Source organism: Lepidochelys kempii, chromosome 8 (assembly GCF_965140265.1).
Source record: "Lepidochelys kempii isolate rLepKem1 chromosome 8, rLepKem1.hap2, whole genome shotgun sequence".
NCBI classification, from domain to species: Eukaryota; Metazoa; Chordata; order Testudines; family Cheloniidae; genus Lepidochelys; species Lepidochelys kempii.
In genome coordinates this window covers 22,619,678-22,642,651 of record NC_133263.1, presented here as the reverse complement: position 1 = coordinate 22,642,651, position 22,974 = coordinate 22,619,678, and the positions used below count along the sequence as shown (strand labels likewise).

The window sequence follows — 22,974 nt, the reverse complement described above, 5'->3', positions numbered from 1 at the left end:
CACATTTGCAAAGTGACTTTTTATGTAAAGTGTTTGATATCTCTGCTCACAAAACTACATTAAAAACTCGGTTAATACATCAGCTATGCACTTCACAAACTGGAAGCATTTGCAGATGAGAACATTTTCAATTTGCTTTTTAAAGTCCCCACGGATCCAGCAGATCTGATAGCTCTTAGAAGACTGCTCCGCAGCCTGAGTTAACTAGACATATTTCTTTATTAGCCTGAACAGGGAAGAGAGGACCATCAGGGGAATACAGGAATTGCCATAACAATTCAGAGCAGTGATCAAGCTAGTTCAGCATCTTGTCACTGACAGTGAGAAGTCCAAGCTGTTTCAGAGGAAGATGCAAGAATTCCTGCAGAAGAGAATCACGGAGTATCTTGCCCACGGGGAAAGGGGAAGAGAAAGTTGACTCCTAAGTGGCAAAAGAAATGTTCAGATTGCTGCACTGCCTGACAGGATGCTACTGTGGGAGTAACCTGTTGGGGGGTGTTTCTGCTCACTGACAACGGGGAGTCTCCAGGATTACAACGAGCCCTTAGCAGGTAGGAAAGACATGACCCAGCATTTGCAGAAAGCATCTCCTCGTATCAGGGTATATTCCTAGGGTCGAGTAGTGGTGGTTTGACTGGTATATTTCACTAGAACTGGTCAGAGACACTTGGACAGAATCATATTCTGACAGAATATGCGGCTCCATCAAAATCAATACACTTCATGAAATTGGGTCAATTCTCCAGGGAGAAATGTTCAGACAATGTCCAAACATCCCATGTTGATGTTTTTGGAATGAAACATTTTGATTTTTTTGTTTTGAAATGAATTTTCATTTTAATTTTTGTATTTTGTGTTATATTTTGAAACATTTTGATTAACCAAAAGCAATTTGTTTTTATTTATTTAAGAATTTTCCTTCACAAAGAATTTTGAAATTTTGAAGCCACATTTCAAAATCTTGAAAGCCTCCACTTCCGTCCTCAGCCCAGCTCTATAGATTACTAAAGAAATAATCACTAACTGAGACCAAGGATGTATTTCTTCACTCAGAATATTGGATCGTCATCAGTCAAGTTAATTATGGGTGTGGCATAATACCAGTTTGCATTTATGTCATGTCTTTAACCCAAATGCCTCAAAGCATTTTACAAAGGTGGGTAGTTATAAGTATAGTCTCCTTTTTACAAATGGAGAAACTGAGGCAACGGAGCGGAGACGTGAGTAGTTCAGGGTCAGAGACTGAGTCACTGGCACACTCAGGAACAGACTCAAGGTAAAGCTGAGTGAAAAATGCTAAAACCAACCAAACAAAACCCTATCCCTGAATATTTGGCTGTATTTTAAGTGAATTGTTCTGACCGTGTTTGCACCCTACTAGGAATAGGTGGGGAAAGAGCAAGTCCCTCAAAACGCCTGATCCAAAACTCACTGAAGTCAGAGGAAAGACTCCTAATGACTTCAATGGGCTTTGGATCCGACATCCAATTGAACAGGAGACTTCTGATGGAAAATGACCTTTAAAATCACATGGAAAGGTACTGCAGGACATAAAGTTTCAGTCATGAGATTATAGACAGCTGTACTGCAACAGCCAAACTTGGCTCCTGACCGAGACAGTAGTCCCACATGTGTGGTGCTAATTATGAGCTGGCAACATGCCGTTTAGTGATTGTGAGTCAGTGAGACACACACACAAATGTCGAGTCACAAGTGGCAGTGCAAGAGATCCTGTCTCAAGAGTGTAACGCCTGATGTACTCTTCAAATCCACGCACCTGAGTGCCATAGCTTTGCCGACCCAACCTCTTGTGTTGAATGCTTCTGTCCACCTAGCTACGGTTGCCTGGGGATGTGACGCGCCTGCAGGGATGGGAAAAATGCTGCTGTAGGCAGTGTCGACACTACTGGCTTATACCAACATAGCTACAGCACCAGAGCTATGCAGCTATATTCCCTACAGGGTAGAGATGGGTTAAATATTTACACATAGTAACTAAACTATCGGAATGCTGTATGTATTTTAATATTGAATGGGCAATTATGGTTTGGAAGCGATATTTTGAAGATCTGGCCTGCAAAAGCTCGGGAGCAGTGCTGTGTGATGCACTAAAGGTGTCTGGGAAACCATGGGATAAGAGCACTGCATTAAAGTAGTTGCCTTCAAATAAAAAAACCATTAAAAATAGGAACAAACAATGGCTGCCGGCAAAGAGAGGTACTTTGTGTTAGGCTTGATGCTGAGATTGGCCTAATCTCTGAATGGAGGCAAGGGAAGGACACCTATGACCGTAGGTGCCGACTCCATAGGTGCTCCGGGGCTGGGGCACCCAAGGGAAAATATGAGTGCTGAGCACCCATCTATCAGCAGCCCCCCATCAGCTCCCCTCAACCCCATCACCACCTCCCACCTGCCGATGGCCCCATAGATCAGCGCTTCCCCCTCACTCCCTGTGCCTCCTGTCCGCCGCAATCAGAAGGCTGGGAGGGAGGGGGGAGGAGCGAAGACACAGCATGCTTGGGGAAGGGGGCAGAACAGGGCAGGAAGAGGCAGGGTGGCAGTGGAGCAGGGGCAGGAAATGGCGAGGCCTGGGGCAGAGCTGCAGGCCAAGCACCCCCCGGCACACTGGAAAGTCAGCTCCTGTGCCTGTGCCATCCCACTTTATGAGTGTAATAGCCTCATCCTAAAATGTGACAACAAGGAGTAGCAATGGCCAGGACACAGTGAATACTGTAACCACTGTTCTGAGAGAGTCCCTGACTTGACTGCACAGGACACACCAAGCCAGACTTAGAGAGCAAACATCCCATTTCTATATATTACATCCTCAATTGCACAGATAACATAAGCCATGCATGTTAAAAAGATGGTTTCCATAATGATTTCACTTGCAATAGCCGATATACTTTGTCTAATATATCCCTCTTCCAGGGTTGGATCCAATTCCCATTAATGTTAATGGAAAGAATACTAATCAGCCTGATTCTTATTTACATTTAACATCACTCTAGCAGTGTAAAGGGGCCTTAGTGTAAATGGGAATCAATCCCATTTACCTTAATGGAAGGCAGTCTTGGGCCTTTATTTGCTAGGAGCAGGTCTTGAGTTACTGCTAAGAACTGAAAAGGAGTACTTGTGGCACCTTAGAGACTAACAAATTTATTTGAGCATAAGCTTTCGTGAGCTACAGCTCACTTCATCTGATACATTCAGTGGACTAAGAACTGGTGTGAGCTTTAGGTCATTCTCTTGGAATGAGGGAATGAGAGATGTTGCAAACAGACAGGAAGGTCAATGTCAGCCTTAAAAAAGGGACAGAATAAATACTTCCCTACATAAGAATGGCCACACTGGGTTAGACCAATGGTCCATGTGGCCCACTATCTTCTTTTCCGACAGGGGCCAGTGCCAGATGATTCACAGGGAATGAACAGAACAGGGCAATTTGGAATGATCTGTCCCCTGTTGTTCAGTCTGATCTTCTGGCAGTTGGAGGGTTAGGGATACTCAGATCATGGGGTTGCATCCCTGACCGTCTTGGCTAACAGCCACTGAAGGACCTCACCTGCAGGAAATTATTTCTTTTTTGAACCCAGTTGTACTTTTGGCCTACGCAACATTACATGTTGAGTTCCACAGTCCGACTGAGCACCGTGTGTCTTGTGATAACCAGTCAGTCTACATAACCTTGTACCATGTTTACTGTAGCTTATTGAGGCTGGGTTTTCCCCCATTCTCTGTATGCTTCTGTGCTAAGGAAATAAACTGTTTGACCCTTGAGATCAAACAGGCATTTCCAGTAAAGTAATTTACTTCTTAGTGAGACAGATGGTACTACTTTGGGCACCATTTACAACAGCCCTTATGTCACTAAGTACCAGAGACATGGACTGGGATACTCTTTTTCCCCGGGCATGAAGAGATGCCTACTGGAAGGTTCTGTTCAGTGTTGGATGTTTGTAGCATTCAGCAGAAGCAGCTTTATAGCAAATAATTGCTGAGTCCAGACAGAATGTGTGTATTTTGCAGAGAGGGTAAAAAATGAAAATAAATAAATGGGAGAGGGAAAAAGAGAGCTCAAAAATCCCTCTAGCAATTAACATGTTGAGTCAGGAGTAATAAACTGATAAGGAAATCATCAGGAAATGTTTCCAATTAACCATGTTGGAGAAACCATTCATCCAAGTGGTTCCAGTTGTTAGCTTTCTGAACCTTTATCTACACTGCAGCTGACAGCATTACATTGGCTTATGTGTATTATTAAAGGGCCATTAAAATAAAAATTAGGACTGTAAAAATAACATCATAGGCTCTCATATTTCTTCCCTCTCAGTGATCCCACAGCAGTACAGTATTTCTCCACATACATGTCAAAATGTGATTTATTTATTTTTCTAAATAGCACTGCTGCACACTTCACCTACGACTGGAAAGTCAAGTCCTTCTTTCTTTTTATCATCATTATCAAGAATAAAGGTTCTGCAACCAGAACATGGACAACAATTTTGCAAATGACGTGTGAGGCAGAGAAGAATCCAGCTCCCTATCCCAGCTCCAGCTCCCAATGGAGGTAATATCTTTTATGGGACAACTTCTGTTGGTGAGAGAAAAAAGCTTTTGAGCTCTTCCTCCTGACTTCCTCTTTAACTTCAGTGGGCTTCATATCTGGATGAATTTGGTGCCATACTTCCTGGTTCCCAGAACTACACCCTAACCACTAGAGAACACTGTCTCCCTAACTCTGAAGAGATGCTGACAGACCCGTATCTTGGCCATAACCGTTTGTGAGAGCTATAAATAAACCCCCATGCTTCAGGTCATAAGCCAATCACTAACTACCTGGGGTTAAGTGGAAACTTCCCCAAAGGGCAGTTTTATTGGATAAATTGTCTGTTCTGTGGCATCTTTCACCTTCTTCTGAAGCTGCTAGTGCGGGCTACTGTCAGAGATGGAACACTGGACTAGCTACACCATTAGACTGATCCTGTATGGCAATTTCTGCCATGTTTCTATGCCCCTAACCAATGGATCAGCTGAGCACACAAGATAAAATATGAAGCTCACAAAATCAAAGTGTCATAAGAGCAAACGTGTCCTGTTCCTGCCTGTGGGACTCACATGTTTCTGGCTGGTTACCAAACAAATCAGGCCATGAAGCAGACATAAATGCTGGTGAAGTGTGAGATGTCCCCTATTAACAATACGTTTGTAACTAACAGCTCTCAGTGCTCCACAGGGAGGAGACATAGATCACATTCCCTGGAAGCAGGAATCGTGGACAGCTTGTCTAACTTTAAACTGTGGAGAAAGCAGAGAGGGATTGTGAAGATGCAGAGGAAACAGAAAGGAAAATGCCCCTCATTTCTCTCCATGAATTTCTGCTGCAGAACACCAAAGCTGTCATGCTGGCCTAAGGCTGTGCCAAGGAAGTTGCTATATCCCGAGTCACGGGTGTCTGCTGCTATGATTTCAGCTATATAGAAGGAGTCACTCTGTCCCCACAATGACTTTCCCCCCAAAAAACCCTGCAAAACCAAAGGAAAAGGAAAATACAGTGCCTCATAATCAAACCAACCTTCATGGGATGGCAGTCTTAATTACTGCAAAGGAGCCTTCGCCTGCTGGGCGCACAGAAGAGAGGAAGGAAAATGAAGGGATTCTGCATATTCGTGACTCAGGCTGGTTGGGAGCATTGTGGGGCATGGAAGTGGAAGGTATAGATCATGGTGTGTGTTTGCACAGCACCAAGCACAGTGAAGCCTTGATCCTAATTGGGGCCCATGGGCACTGCTGATATACAAAAAATAATAATAATTATGTAACAGACACTCCATGGCCCTAGGAGACCACTCTAAATTATCCGCAGGGTTAATACAATTTTGTTTGAGCTGTGCGTATCTGTACACTGTAATGAGGGTTGCTCCTTAGTTACAAAAGGTACTTACACACCCACCTCTACTAGGCAGTCTGGGTCCCTTGGGTGTTCTCTGTATTTTAAATCTGTCTGATGTGTTGTCATGTACATATCCCGTGCATGGGCCACGTGTTTTATGAAACCCAGAAGAACACAGTTAGATGGAGGAAAATGTGTTGCATTTTCATTTGAATAAGTTAAAACAAAAATCCCCATAAAGTGTCTGGGAAAAGTAGTAGTTTCTTGCTGAGAGGGAGGAAAGTCTGTCACTTTTGTTTGTTCTTCCTCCATGCTATGATACACCATGCCACATACAAGCAGGCTGTGTACCCGGTGTCTGAACACCCCTCCACGGCAGTATTGTCTGCTCCAATCTGCTTTGTATAGCAGGGTAGGACCAATTTATTTCCACATTATCCTAAGAAGCCACCATGTTCAGCCAGCATAATACACCAAGGCACAGCAAAACCTAGACTAATCATCACCTCCCAATTGTGTCCTCATGTCCCAACAGCCAGGAAATTCCTGGGAGGCTCTCTCCATATGAAGTGCACTGGTGTACGCAGCCACCTTGTAGAACAGTCAGAGAAAGAGCAATCCCATTGGAAAACTCTTCTTTCCCACTTGCCTGTGTGAAAATCAATTTTTTCTTTGCAGGTCACAACTTGTGTAATAATCTGGCTACTTAAACCCTGTTCTTTGCATTTGCAGTTTTTTGTTTGTTTTAGTCCAGTAAAGAACAAAATTTTACAACACTCTCTCAACACAAAAATATGGAGAAGATAAAGTTTTGAGTCAAGAATTCTGCTACCATTTGAAATCTAAAACGCAGCATCTCGACTTATTTATGCAGTGTAAAATTGGATCAACTTTTATTGATTTAAGTGGCTTCAAAGAAGTGTGAGATCGCCCCCAAATTACCAGATTCTTCCATTTTTGACTAAAACAACCCCTCCTCTTCCCCTTTTCCCTGCAAAGCAAACACACTAGGGCCCCCAGTATTCCAGCTACTGTCCCCCAGTATTCCAAATAATGTCAATTCCTGGTGGAGAATGAAAATGTCCAAAAATGATTTCATCTAACAAAATGAAAACCCTTGTTAGAAAAATAATGGCCCTCTGGTGTCAAGATAATTATTCTGGGGAATAATCCTAAAGATAACAGTTAATTGGAGCTGGGTAAATTTAGCTACTAACACAAACAAATGCATGTTGCCAAATAGAGACGGAAGACTCCACCATAGTCCCTTGCGGGAAGGGGAAGAAATTGGCAGCAATAGCGGCAAAATATATTTATAATATATCTAGGGATTTTGTAAAGATTAGTAAAGGACATTGCTTCCCTCAGGCTGTGCCATGACCATCTGCTCTGATATTTTTCTTTATACTTTCAGCCCTTGAATTCTGCAGTCATTGCATGAATTTTCCTAAAGAGCAAAGAAAGTACAGAGCTGAACGCTGTTATGGAACATTTCTAACGTTACCTATCGTGTCTTCCACCCTTCATAAATGGTATTAATTTACTCTACCTTGCCCTCCTCTTTTCCCCCAAGTTTCTATTCCCTTTTCACACAGATTGTGCTTCAGGTGAATGCTGTAAGAGGCAGGGTTCATTTGTAGCTGGAAAGGGAATAGGGAATTTATAGACTGGTTTTAAATGGTACCAGACGGAAGGTGTGCCACATAGTCAGATCGCTGATCATTACTCACTGATAAATATTTAAAACAAAATAACTCTCCAAAAATAACCCACTTTCAGCAAGTCAGAACCCAGATGATTTCCCAAAGCACTATCTATTAAGCAGCAATGTTATGAGTAAGCTGCTTTCTCACTTGCTTTGAGAAAGAGATGTACTGTTTAGCGGTCAGTGTGCAAGGAGTTCCTGAGTTCTAACCATAGCTCGGCCACTCACACCCTCTTTGGGCAAGTAACTTGACCTCTTTATGCCTCCATTTTCTCATCTGTAAAGTAAAGATCAATACTTACACATCTCCATCCTTAAGCCCTCAAAATCAACCTGTCATGAAGGGGGGAAATTCTTCAGGAGAAATTTCATTGAATAATATTGACTTCTCGTAGGGAAGATTGTACTTTAAGGCTCCAGAATGTCATCTCCTTAAGGGATTGTGTTAATTTAATGTTTGAACATTACATTAATGTTAATTAATGTTTGTACATGGCACAAGGAGCAACTGTCATTCTACTGCTCCAACACTCCTCAGACTCATCTGTTTTGCCTTAGCGTTTATTTAGCAGTAGGAGATCATTATTACATGACATGTTTCTATTCCATTAACATTAGCTCTTAATATACACACGCATCTGTTATGCAGCATGCTGTATAGCGAACCTGCAAATGTTTAGTCGGGGTAGCCAGACAACGTAACCAGTGCCAAACAGAAATGTAGACTTGGATGTGGATTTAGCTGGCTGAGATACCGGTCAAACAATATTGAGGCAGTGCTTGCAGGCTAGGTGCAATGACAGAGGTTATTTTGGCTTCACTGATAGGGAGAGTATGCCTGCTGTTTGCTATGCGGGTTCACAACCTGAGGTTCTTTTTGGATCCCCACCTGCTCCAGGATATCCAAGCAACATCAGTGGGGTTTTCCCCATCTGTGCCTAGTGAGAAGTTTTGTGACCATTCCTGTCTGATGAGGTGGGACCTTGATATTTTTATCATCTCCAGGGCATTCTGTATAGGGGCCTGCTCCTAACAACCATTAGGAGATTCAGCGAGTGCAGAGCAGTGGCCCAGTTGCTTAGTGGTGCCTTCTCTGTGGAGAGCTCTGCACCTGTCCTCCAATATCTACACTGACATTCAATTCACTCCCCGATGACACAGAAGAGGTTGTTTTCAATTTATAAAGCCCTAAATGGCTTGGATTCTGTCTTCCTACCTTATTCCCCTCTCCATGTGGGGTACAAGGGCAACTGGGCAAACAATCCCTGGGTTTAAACAGGAGGCAGCTTCTGGCAAAGCATCCTCATTAAAGGGCCCTTGACTCTGGAACTTGCTTCTTCTTTGGTCCAACAGAGCTCAAGACTGCTGATATGTAGTGCCCATCAGTTTTCGAGAAGGAGTTGGCTTGCAAAGGCATATATCGAAGGAGCTAATTGCTAGTCCTGGTAAGTTCATTGTGTGTGAAAGATTTTATTCTTTCTCCTTGGTCTCTTTGTAAGTGATGTCACTGTTTTTATTGTACAGACTTCTAGAGCAGGTGGTTAGGTATACATAAAGAACTGCTATAAATAAATAAATATTCAGGTCTAATTCTTTCCCCAGCACAAAAGAGATGATCAAATAGCATAACCCAGTGGCAAGAAAATCTGGATTCAATTTAACATTGAACTTCTGACACATTGTGAAAAACAGTTTATTCTGACACCATTCTGCTAATACTGTATCTGCATGTCTCTGCATTTCTCTGCTCTCTATACTTTGTTGCCAAGGTCAGGTCATCTGTTTCTGCTGCTTCCCCAATGCCAAATTCATCTGAGTGTTTTTCAGAGACAGTAATGAAAAGAGATACAAGATGTTATTGAATAAAAGTCTTGTAAAGCGGCACCTTCCGCTCTTTCCTGAAATGATCAACAGAATCACTTTCCAAAGTGGATTCTGAGAATTAGATAAACAATGCTATTTCCTAAAAATATAAGTGTGCCCATAAAATAAACAAAAGGCAGGGGACTTATGAAACGCAGAAAAATACTGGCTAGAAAAATAGACTCCAGTGAAGTCTGAATGAATGGAATAGCAATAGCTGGAAAAAATAACAAGAGAAAAGTGCTCCTGTCAAGAGAATCTTAAAAGAAAAGAGGCCCAATGAGATGTGCCGGGACATAGTCTGTGTTCATGCAGAACCTAGCTGTCAGGGCTGCCGAAATGCCAGTGATAAACCATGCCTAGATGCTAGGCTGAGTCATACTCCCCTGGACAGAAATCCTGGCACTTACGTAGCTGCTGTTATCTTTTCAGTGCCGTCCATCATGATCACCTCATCTACTTGCATCTCTAAACACAATTTCATGATTCAATATTCTCTTGGGGGAAAATGATAAATTAAACATCCACATCTTTGCCAAGAAACTTTAAACCTCAACTCCGAGAACTCACTGGTAATAGATTAAGCAAAGGAACATTGTTCTAACTAGAGCTGTGTGGAAGACAGAAATTTTGTTTCACTAAGGATTTAGACAGGTTTCAGAGTAACAGCCGTGTTAGTCTGTATTCGCAAAAAGAAAAGGAGTACTTGTGGCACCTTAGAGACTAACCAATTTATTAGAGCATAAGCTTTCGTGAGCTACAGCTCACTTCCTCAGATGTGATTTAGAGGTTTCAAAATCTGGCTTCATTCCAAATTGGAGAGAGAACCAAAAATTTCAAAATTCTCTGGGAAGGAAAATTCTGAAAAAAATTGTTTTGGGTGATTCAAAATGTTTCATTTTGACAAAACTGAAACATTTGATTTTGATGTTGACTTTTATTTTGTTTTATGATACTTATATTTATAATATTTAACAAGGTATCAGAGGTTTGTCAGCGTTTATTTTGTATAATATAATACAAAATGGAAAGTCATTTCAAAATAAAAAAATCAAAATGGGTCATTCTGAAAAAGTGGGACATTCTGACATTGTCAGAACTTTTTTCCTGGGTTTTTGTTCAGAACCAAATTCCAGATAAACTGACCTGAATTCATGAAGATTTTCAATTTTGACAGAATTGCACATTCCAATGTAAAATGGTTCCATCTACGTTTCTCCAACAGCTGTAGTTCTAACAGCATCCAAGTGAACATTTTGAGTGAGACTGAAGAGCCGGCTGAAATGCCTGCAGAACCCTGCAAAGATCAAACTACTTGGAAACCTTTTCAAGTCTCAATTAACGTTTGTACAAGGGAGGGGAAATAAGCCTTACAAGCCTGAAGGCCTAGTTCCAGGTGAAAATTTTAGAATTGTGATTAGAAATCAGAAGCTTTTCTGAACCTCCTACATCCCTTCTATAATCAACAAGTGTTGCACGCACAGTGCATTTGGATTAGACAATGGTGATAATGGGTCTGTCCAGTCATTAATTACTATTAGAATGCATGGTAAGGTGCACATATTTCTTTTAGTCTGTAGCAGTCCCACAATAATATTTTGTGGTCATTCTGCAATGATTAAAAATAATCTGAAATCAAAATATCAAAGAATTTAAAGGAACTGGTGGAATTAAGAAAATTCTTTTGGTGGTTTCTATTAAAAATGTGTGTGAGAAATGGGCTTTTTATCTTTTACTTCTGGAACAGAAGTGAAGTGACACTGAAATTTCCACCTTGCCCTGCTCCAGGGGCTCCTAGATCAAAACATTCACAACTGGCAATTTTATTTCAAGGGAGGAACACTTCCCTTGGGGTAGTCCCAACAAGGTAGTGGCAAATTTAAGAGTTGAGAAATACAGGTTGCAGCCCCCAACTTGTCAAATGGATCCATGAATCTCAGTGTTTTCACCAATTCCTAGTTCAAATTTACATTGTTTTTCTTGTAAGGGAGGTTTGGAGCAGGAATCAACTTCTTGAAAGTGAAGGTTAATTAATCTCTACCAAAAGTCATAAAATATTTAAGGACCACTCATGAACATCAGGAGTGATATCCTGCCTTCGTGGAAGTCAATGGGAATTTTGCCATTGATTTCACTGCTGCCAGGATTTCACCCTAGGGGTTTAAGACACTCTTTGCAGCTCTGCTGCAGTGCTTTTACAATATCTCCTGAGAGAGGAGAGCTGACACTAGGCTGGTAACACCACTGCTACTGTACCTGTTTCCATGTTACACCCTAAACACAGTTATACATGTTCCTCGTGTAGATGGGGTCCTAAGGCAGTCTTTGCTTTCCCTCTGCTCTTCTAGCCAAACTCCTAATATGGGACATGGAGATGGAAGCCTGAGGATTCATTTTAATCAATGAGCTGTGTACAAGATAAGCCAAATAAGAGGTTGACATTCATAGCCAAATCTTGAATGGACATGCCCATGAGGAAGTTAATGTGCTTTTGGTCTTTAATCATTTTACCCTGGGTGCATGAATGGTTTCAGGCTTTTTAATCTGCAAGCAGCATTGTCTTCATTTTGTGCACTGGATCGTCATTGCCTATTGTAGCACAGATGGGTCGGAGATATGGGAATTTCCAGATTTCCTGAAAGCTGCCAGATCTCATTGGTGAGTCAGTGAGACACAAATACAGTATAGATGATGGAAGTTAATGAAGAAGGAAAGTCTCATGACACAAATGAGCATAGAAATTAGAGGTGAAAAAGACTTTCATGTGGTCATTTTGGTTTATCCAGCCGCCATGCAGGATTGTTCCCTGCAACACACTCTGAGGCGCTTTGTCCAATCTGCTTTAAAATGACTCCAGCATGTAGAGGGTGCATCAGAAAGATGCTACATTTTTCAAATTGCTGTAATAAGTTTAATAAAAAAATTCAGCTTCCATCACTCCTCTCCAAAGAGATGGCGAAGACTGGAAAAAAAGAGATGTAGGGTTACTCTGAGGAGGGAAGGCTGGCAAATTGCTTTCCCTGACTCACTTCCATACTGATTTTATTTGTAGCAGTTTAGAATAGTTCATCTGCATTTCACTAAACTTAAGTACCTGGCCAGAGAAGTCTGATGCATCTCAGTAGTGTTGGGAACCTAACTATGGAAAGGACTCCAGTATTCACTGCCATGTGATTTCCTTTGTCTGTTCTTACAGGTGGAAAGGTTATACTGACACATCCTCTCACAGAGGATCTGTTCACTAAAATAGGTGACTTTGTCCTTCATCAGCTTGACAGCTGTTATCCTTGGAACTGGGACTTTTACAGAATAAATAACAGTCTCATCTCTGTAGAATCTCATTGAATGGAAACAGCTAAAGACAGCTAATTTGATTATGGATTCTCCATTCCTCACAAGCCAGAATGTCCTCTAGTCTCTCTTAGATGAGACTGTCACTGTAAGTGAGCGTAGGGTTTATTGCACCCATTTGCACTAGGACACATAACATATCATGTTAAAAATACTGAGTGAACCCTTGGCCCCTTTGATGTCAATGGCAAAACACACTGATTTCACTGAGGTCAGGATTTTACCCAGGGAGTCAGACCAGGTAACTTTGCAGGTGAAATTCCATAATGAGATGTAAGGGGAGGGAGAGGAACATATGTCATGCATAGACAGAGAAAATCTCATTATCCTATGGCAAATCCAAGTACCTTTCGAGAGGAACAGCATTGCATAAGGCTGTTTTTGCTAGTACTCTGTCATGGTCTTTATTGCCTGTAGTGGTCACTTCTGTAGCAGGTATTTTAAGTCATTTTGAAAAGAGAATCAAGAAAATTACAGTGCCAGAGAATTACCTGCAATTCTCAGCAGACTTGTGCTATAGAAATGTCAGTCTCTCTGCATGAAGGCATGGAGCGGCAGATAACTGCTGTGATAATTACCAGTGTCAGACTGTATTCAGCAGCCAGCCTAGAGAGCTTATTTCTCCTCCCCTCCCTCTGAGTCAGAGCAAAGCACTTCTCACACCATACACAGAGCAGCACGTGTAGGGAGAGCAAGAGAGACAGAGTGAGTGCCCAGAAACAGCAGCCTAACATCTGGCAGTGACCAGCCTGACAACACCAAAAGGAAAGAAGAGCTATGACCTTCTGTTTGAAGCATTGCATCTCTATGCCCTAACTCTCAAACATGGATAGAATTTCAGCGCACTCATAATTCATTTGGTTTCTAAGTGCCTTCTGGTTCTTCTCAAACGATTACACCGCTGTTTAGTCTAATATTTCCTTGTGACTACATATTATGGGATTTCTCTTGGGGCTCTGCTGTTTATAACCATTTATAACTGCCAGTGAGTTCATAAGCAGACGGTTATAAGATTTTCCAATGATATGACTGTGGCCCACCAACTCAGGGTGGCATCCAACTCCTGGAATTTGCAAATCCCAAGGTTTCCAAAATGGTTCATTTCTCTCCATCAGTTCTGCACCTGGTCTAGGTGACTTTGACTCTTTAATCAGGGAATATATATATCCTTTTTCTATTAAAATTTATTTTAAATTCTAAAAGAAGAAGAATATTCTATATAAGTGATAGGTTGAAAACCACAGTATATGAAATTTGCAAAACCAGGATACTAACTGTCTCAGGGAAGTACAAGCCTATCTGTTCATTCGGCTGACCATTTAAATGGAATGGTCCTCTCTCTGAGGACCCTACCACGTGGACTGCTGAGCACCCTTAAATCTCACTGAAGCCAATGGGAAGTTGATGGATATCTTTACCTTGCAAGATAAGGCCCTCAGTCTGGTAGTTCACTCGGAGTCATGATGCAGCCACCATTCTATAATGTTTAAGGGTGGTGTCTTCAAAAGAAGTGAGCACTGGCCTAGCTCTGTTTCCACTGAAGTCAAAGAGAGTTTTGCCAGAACAGAGCTAGGCCCATGCTGAGTCTCTGTCTCTCTCACCCTAAATCTTCAGATGTTTTTCCATTTTTCAATCTTTCACCTACTAGACTAGCTCTCCCCAAAAATTAACCTGGTTTGCTAACAGGTACATATAGGTTTTTTTACTGGAAAAATGTTACTATCCAAGGGAGGTCATGGATTAAGCTCATGATAGTTATTTGAAGTACTTCATTCCGGAATGCATACACAAATGGACATTCCCAAAGCATATGTATTTGAATGAGCTAGACACTGTACAAAAATGAAGTACAGTCCCTGCTTCATAGGCCCCATCATACTGAATTCACCAGAGATCCAGCAGGGCTTGGCTGGTGGAGAGCTGAGACTATGAATTTACTATGAGAAAGTAACTCATTTTACCATTACTCTCTCCTTGCCTACCTCCCACCCCATTCTTTAGTCTGTTTCTTCCATCTGTTGCTTGTGCTCACGAATCTAGATACTGAGATCCCTATAGCAGGGCTTGCCTTTTATACTTGTTTGTACATAGCTGGCACAATGGAGGCCTGATCCTAGGGCCTCTAGATATCACCATAATACACATAACAATAGCATTGTATATTAACACGCAGAGACACACTCTGCAATATGCAATAACTGCGCTGCATTATTATACTGCAACAGCATCCTCTGCATCCACTGCCAAATTAGTGGTACCCATCACTTTCACATGGTTTCAGTGCTTGCGCTTCAGCATTGTGTTGGAAAAAGTCTGGGCTTCCCCCCGCATCTTTAATGATGAGCTTCAGATGGGTGGCCCACAAGGTGGTACTGCTGAGCTCCCATTTCTGTCTGTGCTGCTCCAAACCCCAGTACCTTGTGATACACTATTTGCAGTAGTTTCCATCATGTGAGTAAGGGATGCAGTTGCCACAGAGAAGTTGTAAGATTGGGATGAGGCGGGAAGGGGCCCACCAGAGACTCACAGTCTTCACAAACAGCCCCTAATATGGAAAAGTTTGAGAACACGAGGGCCCATTCTTGCTGCTACCTTCCAATTGTCCCCTTTCGACTCCCCTTTGCTAAGTTAACTCTTCTATTAACCCTCACTTAACTCACATGATTTATAAACTGCTTTCCTCTGTTCTTCCTTGAACCAAACTAGCTCTGTTTTTTTCATAGGCCCAAGTCCTTAGGAATAAGTGAGTCCTCATCACCTTGCAGATTCCCTTTAAGCTGGTGTGTACTTTTAGCAGCCCTTGATTTATTGGACAGGCTACATATAGTAAGTTTCAGGTTTGTTTACAAAAACTTCTTTCCATATAAAACTGTGATCATTGCAAGATCTGCATCACCAGAACATTAGACTCAAGCCACACATCTTGACAGTAACTGATCCAACAGTGACTCAAATATAGCAGCTCTAACAAAGTTAATGAGAAACAAAACTCTGCTTGTTGCTCGAAAAATCTCAGCACCTTCCCTGTCGGAAGGAGGCAGCCCTCAGAAGACAGAGAATTTCATGGGAAGTTTGACAGGCTCAGGCAGAAAGTGGAAAGCAGCTTGTGTGGAGTAGACACAAGAGCCTGGGGTCTACATTCAAGGGGTACGGTCTTGCTCTTCAAAGAGAGGCAAGAAACCCACAATGGGGAGAGATCTTTTCACTATAATTGTCTGAGAACTTTTTTCGGGAGGCAGCCGAATGGCCTTGGTGTTCTCATGTCTCTATGACCCACTGGGTTTAATTAAAGGCTGGAGGATTTAACTCGCTAACTTGGCAAATGTTTATCAGGCATTTCAATTTTCGCAGCTCAGTGCATAACATCTGCTTGATTGATAATCAGCTAAAAATGGAAGTCTGTGACCCTCCCTGAGGTAATGAATGTCTCAGGTGGCACCCTCAGATTTAATGCTTCATTTTCACAGGCCAGCTATCTTGAATTCCAGATGACATTCCAAGGCAGGAAATATGTCTTGGCGATCAAAATATCCTCTTCCATTTCATTCAGATGAATGATTGCTTCACTTGCCACTCTGAACTGTTGCACAGTGTTGCAGTGTACTATTAAACAGCTGCTGTGTCCCACCCCAAAGAAAAGCTACATCTGAGTGGTGAATTCAGCATATTAAATATCTTGCAAAGTGTGTAGGTGGCTTTGGAATCTTTGGACAAAACACCTTAGTCTCTAAGGTGCCACAAGTACTCCTTTTCTTTTTGCGAATACAGACTAACACGGCTGTTCCTCTGAAACCTACATAAATAATAGTTGCCCTGACAATTATTTGCCATTAAATATTAGTTGTCATTCAATTCAGAAAAGTTCCTCTCTCCTCAGAACCTAGAATGCAAAGCTTAACCTTTACTTATTAGTACATCTGGTCAAAAAAAAAAATCTCAAAACATTTTCTGATGAAACCACAATGAAACTTTTTATAGAATATTTTTCTGTGAGTTCAAAAAAAAATCTAGTTTTTCTAGAAAAACTGGAAGTCAAAAATCAAAACAGATTTTTGGTAGAAAAAATTTACAGTGAAAGAAGTTTTGGCTTTCAGGGAGGAGTTGGTTTTTGGTTTTGTAGAAAAAACTAATTTCTTCACAGGAAATTTTGGAAAAGCAAAAATGTTTCAAAATATCCTACAAAAAATAATTGCTTTTTTTTGTTGTTATACCGGCTGTACTTATTAGCCATCACCACAAGAGACGTTTAAAAGTGACCAAGAATGCCTTGGAATAGCAAGCATTATAAACATTAAGTGCTGCTGTTTATTTTTTTCTACAATCTCGTAATAATATGCCAAAATATATCATACTTTAATATAATTTTCATCTGGTTATGCAGCTGCTAATAATAGAAGTAGAAACCAAATGCACTTTAAACATATGTCAAGGAGATAGCATTGTGAATATAAAGCCGGATAGTAATTTGGTGTATCTATGCCTGGGGACATAAGATTCATTATAATGAATCAAACCAGTTGCTAATCAAGTCTGGAATCCAGCCTCCAGACCAATACCTGATATTTCAAAAGAAGACAAACTCCTACTAAAAGTGTACCAAATGCTGCACCAAGACGGAATAGCTCTTTGTGACTGCTGGGAGTCTCTTCTGTAATATATGTTTTAAATATCTTTTTTTTAAGAAACAATGGACATGTTCTTGCAAGATACTGAGCCAGAGCCTCAGCTCCTGAAGTCAACAGAACTACACCAATTTACACCAGCGGTGATGAGCTCACTCACTCTATCAATATAAATAATACCTTTCTTCAACTCTTGTTACACTGATGAAGCTTCAGTGTGCTCTCTCCATTAGCTGCTATGGTTAGATGTTTACAGCTGTGCTACACATTATACAACGTATTCATACATGCCTCTGAACTGAGAAAGAACCCTTGGATATGTTACTTTTTCTTAAGACCATCATGACAAAAGAAACAGCTGGCAAGAACATGTACCCTGTACATGTCTTTCTGCTCATACCTGTCTAGGGAGATACAGCACAGGTGAAGGATTGATGCTGTGGTGAGCAGGACATCTAGAGATGTTCGGACCAGGCAGAATATCTCTCCATAAATCCAGTTATCCTGAACCAGCTCAATAGCTCCAAAGGGCATCACCAGCACCGACACCAGCAGGTCCGCAAAGGCAAGTGAAACAATGAAATAATTGGTCTTGATTTTCCTACAAGACATATATTAAAAAAACTCAGTGGGACTTCTCAAAGCGATACATCCCATGTGCGGACAGACCCAACTGTTCACTAAAGGGTCCTTTAACCTACCTCTGAACTATTTTAAATGGTTGTCCCTAATCACTTTCCTGGTTTTGGGGCCAACTGTTCACAAGGTCCCCTGAATAACTGCAGGTGTGTTTCTACCTGTGCACACAAAAGATGCAACTAGGCATTCACATGCCAGTTTGTGTGACCAAACTAGCATGTTATATGCACCACTTTCCATTCTATGTATGCAGAATGCAGCACTGTGCAAATACAAATAGATTCTCAAGTTGAGTGCATTTTCAGTGGCTCTTAATAAACGTTAAGAAAGCACCAGCATTTTCTATTGTTTTCCTTGTGCTCTGTGGCCTCTATGTTTGATTTCCCTCTTTATCCCACTAGCCTTGCCATAAACATTAATAAAAGTATCAAGCCTCTCTCAAACCACCCACTTCTTAAGCAGTCACAAAGAGTCAAGGCTCATCTTCTGCCTTCTGCAGCTACCAGGGTGTCTTAGGGTCTGTCTACATTTCAGTCAGAGGTCTGACTGCGGGACATATAGACATACCTAACCTAGCTTTGATCTAGCTAGTGTAAGTACTCATAGCAGTGAAGCTGCAGCAGCACTGTACAAGCCCATCCAGGATCCTTGAGCAGTTCACCCGTGCTGCTTCACTGCTATTATTTGTGCTAGCTAGATCAAACCTAGCTCGGATAGGTCTGCCGGCGCTGCAGTCTCACCTCTGACTGTAATATAGTTGTACTCTTAAACACACCCTCTTCTCCTTCCCGTCCTGTTATTCCCTCAGGAAAGTGGGCTCTAGCAACCTGCAAAGAGTTTCAATATAAGAAGAAATGTCATGTTGTTTCTCGGGAAGCCCTGTTCCATCTGAAGATGGCAGCTAAAGTAGGAGACAGAGGCGCTATGGTAACAGCATAAAAGGCCTGGGCTTCCAGGAGATGATTGAGCATTACCCAATTGGAGCTTCTGTAGGGATAATGTTGAAGGTCTGGGCTTTCAGAAAATGAGTTGGTGACATGAATATGCTTGAATATGTTTTCTAAGGCGTGCAGGACAGGTGGAAGGAGAGCAAATGCCCCAGGAGAAGATGGAGGAGGACTGAGAAAGAGACTTTTGTGAAACATACAGACTTTCCTCAGCACTTCCAGTGCTGCACACAGCCTGATTAAAGCTAACCTGCCAGTATAAGGAGGGAGCTCTCAGAAGCTGACAGTTCGATGACGAACTGCTAATTAGCAGGTCCCCAAGCTACTACTCTGGCATGGGAAACGCTCGGCTTATCGTATCCCTGTCCAGTGACTGTGCGAGTCTCACTAGACTAGATAACCTGCAGTCTTTATAACGGAAGCAAAGTCCACACATATGACTTGTTTGTCCTCTTTGTAAGTTATATACTATTAGGTAACCTGTTCTACATAGAGAATTAATAGAGTTTAATAAGACTTGGTCTCTAATTTTATTACCTGCACGTTAATCATTATTCATTTGAATTTTTCTTTCAGTTTTTAGCGAAGACAGTTGAAAAAGATAATGGCTGCATGATTCGACTCATTGGCAGAGCTGTGTGGAAGCTCAGGGCTGGAGTAGCAGGCAGAACTGCAAGTCACGGTAGAGCTGCATTAGCATCCGATGAAGTGAGCTGTAGCTCACGAAAGCTCATGCTCAAATAAATTGGTTAGTCTCTAAGGTGCCACAAGTACTCCTTTTCTATTAGCAGAGCTGGGGCAGGTGGGGCTTTGGATGGAAGAAATGTGGATTTGAAGTGCTTTTAGTCATGTGCATGGAGGTACATTTGCAGAATCCAAAGGCTATCAACTATCACTAGAGAAAGCATGTTCCATCTTGGCTGAGGATTGAAAGAAATCTAAGGGGGGTGCCCAAGTGTCTGTTGTGAGCTGGGTGCCTCACTTCTTTAGGCTCCTTTGTAAACCCCACTTTATGCCCTGCTGCATCCTGGTAACATGCTAATTGTGACAGACACGGCTCCTGCTCCCTGCATTTTTCTGACATGTTTTGTTTAAAAGGAACTGAAATAGGAAAGGGAAGGTGCTGTAATGCTTCTCTAGAGTTCCCTGTGTGGCTTTCTGCAAGTGATTTATCTGTTTTTCATACCTGGAGTGCTAAAAATATAATGATTGGATAATAAAATGATCACACTTCTGCAGTATAAATATGAGTCCAGACACACTGGGAACAATATCAGAGTCTAGGGTGACCAGACAGCAAGTGTGAAAAATCGGGACAGGGGGTCGGGGGTAATAGGAGCCTATATAAGAAAAAGACCCAAAAATTGGGACTGTCCCTATAAAATCGGGACACCCTATCAGAGTCTGACTTTGCCATGACTTCAATGGTGGGGAGAAGAAAGGAGAGACTGTTCTTTATCACAAAAAGAAAAGGAGGACTTGTGGCACCTTAGAGACTAACAAATTGATTTGAGCATAAGCTTTCGTGAGCTACAGCTCACTTCATCGGATTCATCTTTATCACAACATTTTATGTTCTTAGCTGTCTGGGTTTGGGTTTGGTTTGTTTTTTGCCCCCCTCGCCCATGCAAATGACAAGGCTGTGTCCTTGTAAAATTCTGCCTAAAGGAGGGGACTGAGTGGGCTTGCATGCTGGCTCACCTGAGCTGCCTGTCTCTGCATACTGCCACCATCACCAGCAAGTTCCCCAGGATGGCCATGAGTATAACCGCCGAGATAAAGATGAGCAGTGCGACCTTCTCTGCCACGCCGAACCCCTCACTCGAACTGGAAACCATAAGAAGAGAATGCATCAGAGGAGGGCAGGGAAAACGAGGGTGTCTTGAGCCACAAGCTTTCAGCAAATAATTTCAGGCAGATGCATGTGTTTAAACAACTCTTTCTGACCACAGTTTCCTCTGAAATCTGCCTCTGCACCAGAATTTGGGGAAAATGTTCTTGAAAAAAAAACCTGTTTTGTGTTAAAATTTTCTTACTTATGGAAAATATATGGGACACGTATGTGTTCTGGAGTTTTCAAAGGAAAGGTTAATATGTAGAATATCTGCAAATACTCTGCCTGTTCACCATAGGGCTAAAAAAACTGATTACAAAGAGCTATTTTTTTGGGTGCTGAACTTGAGATAAAAAAGGTCCAGTTATCAAAGGTAGGTGCTCAGCACTTTCTGAAAATCAGAGCAATCTGAGTAGAGCTGGATGAATTTTTTCATTAATTTTATTTTCAATCTTTTTTTTTTAATTGAAAAGCTTTTTCTTTTTTTCAAAATGTTCCGTTCTTTCACCAAAACTGAAAATTTTAGAATTGTGACATTTTGTATTTCTGTTTTTTTCCCTTTATGCACTCTTTTTGTTCCTTTTTTCCCACTGAATACAATAGAATTAGTGGTGTCCATGACATTGTTCTTTTACTTTTTACTGTTGCTACTTTGTAATTTTTCTAAAGTTGGAAAAGTTTTCAAAAATTTGCTAAGTAGCAAAAGGAAAAATTTGGAAAAGGGTTAAAATACCCAACCCTAGACATGGTTAATGTTATGTATTTAATTTTTGTGCAAAAGGAAAGAAAGAAAGAAAGAAAAAATATGAAAAGTAAAACCGTTTTGGAAAAAAATACAAATTGTTCTGTTTTGAACCCTTCAGAATTAGATCAACACTTTGAATTTTTTTGTGAAATTATTTTTTTCATTTTTTAACCTAGTCTAACTGGTGTCCACAAGAGATACCCAAAATCTAAGATATCCAAAATTACTACATACTTTTAAAAACAAAAGTATTATTTATTACACAAATGTGTGGATGGGTGTGTGTTCAGATAATGGAGACTCTGTAATGTCTCTATAGTTAAGATTGCATTAAGATTTGCCCTTGAAGCAGGGATTTAAGCAGGAAAATCCTCTTCACAATGTAGGAATAAAATAGTGTATCTTCGCCTAATGTACAGAACAAGAAGGACTTAAAATACAGAATGAATTTTGTGAGAATTTTCAGATAATTGAAAATCTGCCAATTAGTTTGAGCAATAATCGTTTTTAAATGCTCCCTCAGAATTTTTGTTTTTTCATAGGTAACTTTTTCTAGGATATAGCTACTAAATACATTTCTGATTTATGAAATTTGCTAATTGACTCCTTTCTAGGTTGGCAAAAGCTAAGATATAGGATCCCTTTAAACTTTATTGATGTCCCAACCCTACTGGTTACACCACTTCCATATCCTTTCTAACGGTTACCAAATATCTTCATCATGGAATCTATGTTGTCATTGAGTGGATGCTCCACAATCTAAGCTTTTATTTTGAAAAGTTTTCAGTACTTTGATGTGTATTGAGTGACAGTATTGCTGAATTGAACATGAGTATGGCAGAGAGGATATTAGTGTGTTACTGTGCTGGAGTGTCATGATGATAACAGGCTAGTGCTTGGAGTGTTGTCTTAACTTAGGAGTTCCTTGCTTTTTAGTGTTTTGATCAGGAAATAACACCCGTGTTTCCTTAACACTGACTTTAGCAAGTTTTTGGAGTGAAAATATTTATAAGTATATGAGGGAGAGAGGAGAAAGGATGCTCTGTCTTTATCACAAACCCTTTATACTTGATACACAGAGGTATTATACTTAGTAACGTAGTCAAGGGTAATCCTGGTAAATAGAGTTTACCCATTTCTCATTTGGGGAATATAGAGTTTAGTTTATTCACTTCTTTTTTTTTTTTTTTTTACCACACCATCACTGGTTATACTGTCCTGAAGCCAGTTAAGCTAGGTTACAAAACAAGTGCAGAAGATAGTATTATAACTGAGCTGGGCTCAAAGCAACCCCTATGTTTGTACACCCCAGCCCCCCCAAGATTTCCCTCTCACACACATGAGAAAACATGTGATGATGTAGCTTTTAACACCA

The 22,974-nt window shown here is 41.1% G+C and overlaps 1 protein-coding gene across 4 annotated transcripts in view; it reads right to left on the bottom strand.

The window, feature by feature from the left end:
• HTR4 (5-hydroxytryptamine receptor 4) overlaps window positions 1-22,974 on the bottom strand; it is a 209,055-nt gene that overhangs the window by 91,660 nt on the left and 94,421 nt on the right. For all 4 annotated transcript variants that reach the window (XR_012160260.1, XR_012160261.1, XM_073355855.1 and 1 more), the window contains exons 3-4: window positions 20,722-20,847; window positions 17,835-18,035 (exon numbers count right to left, since the gene is read on the bottom strand). Coding sequence is in view for 2 of the 4 variants with exons in the window: in XM_073355855.1 (XP_073211956.1) it covers window positions 17,835-18,035; window positions 20,722-20,847 (327 nt within the window). In the remaining 2 variants the exon portion in view is untranslated. The remainder of the gene's footprint in view (window positions 1-17,834; window positions 18,036-20,721; window positions 20,848-22,974) is intronic.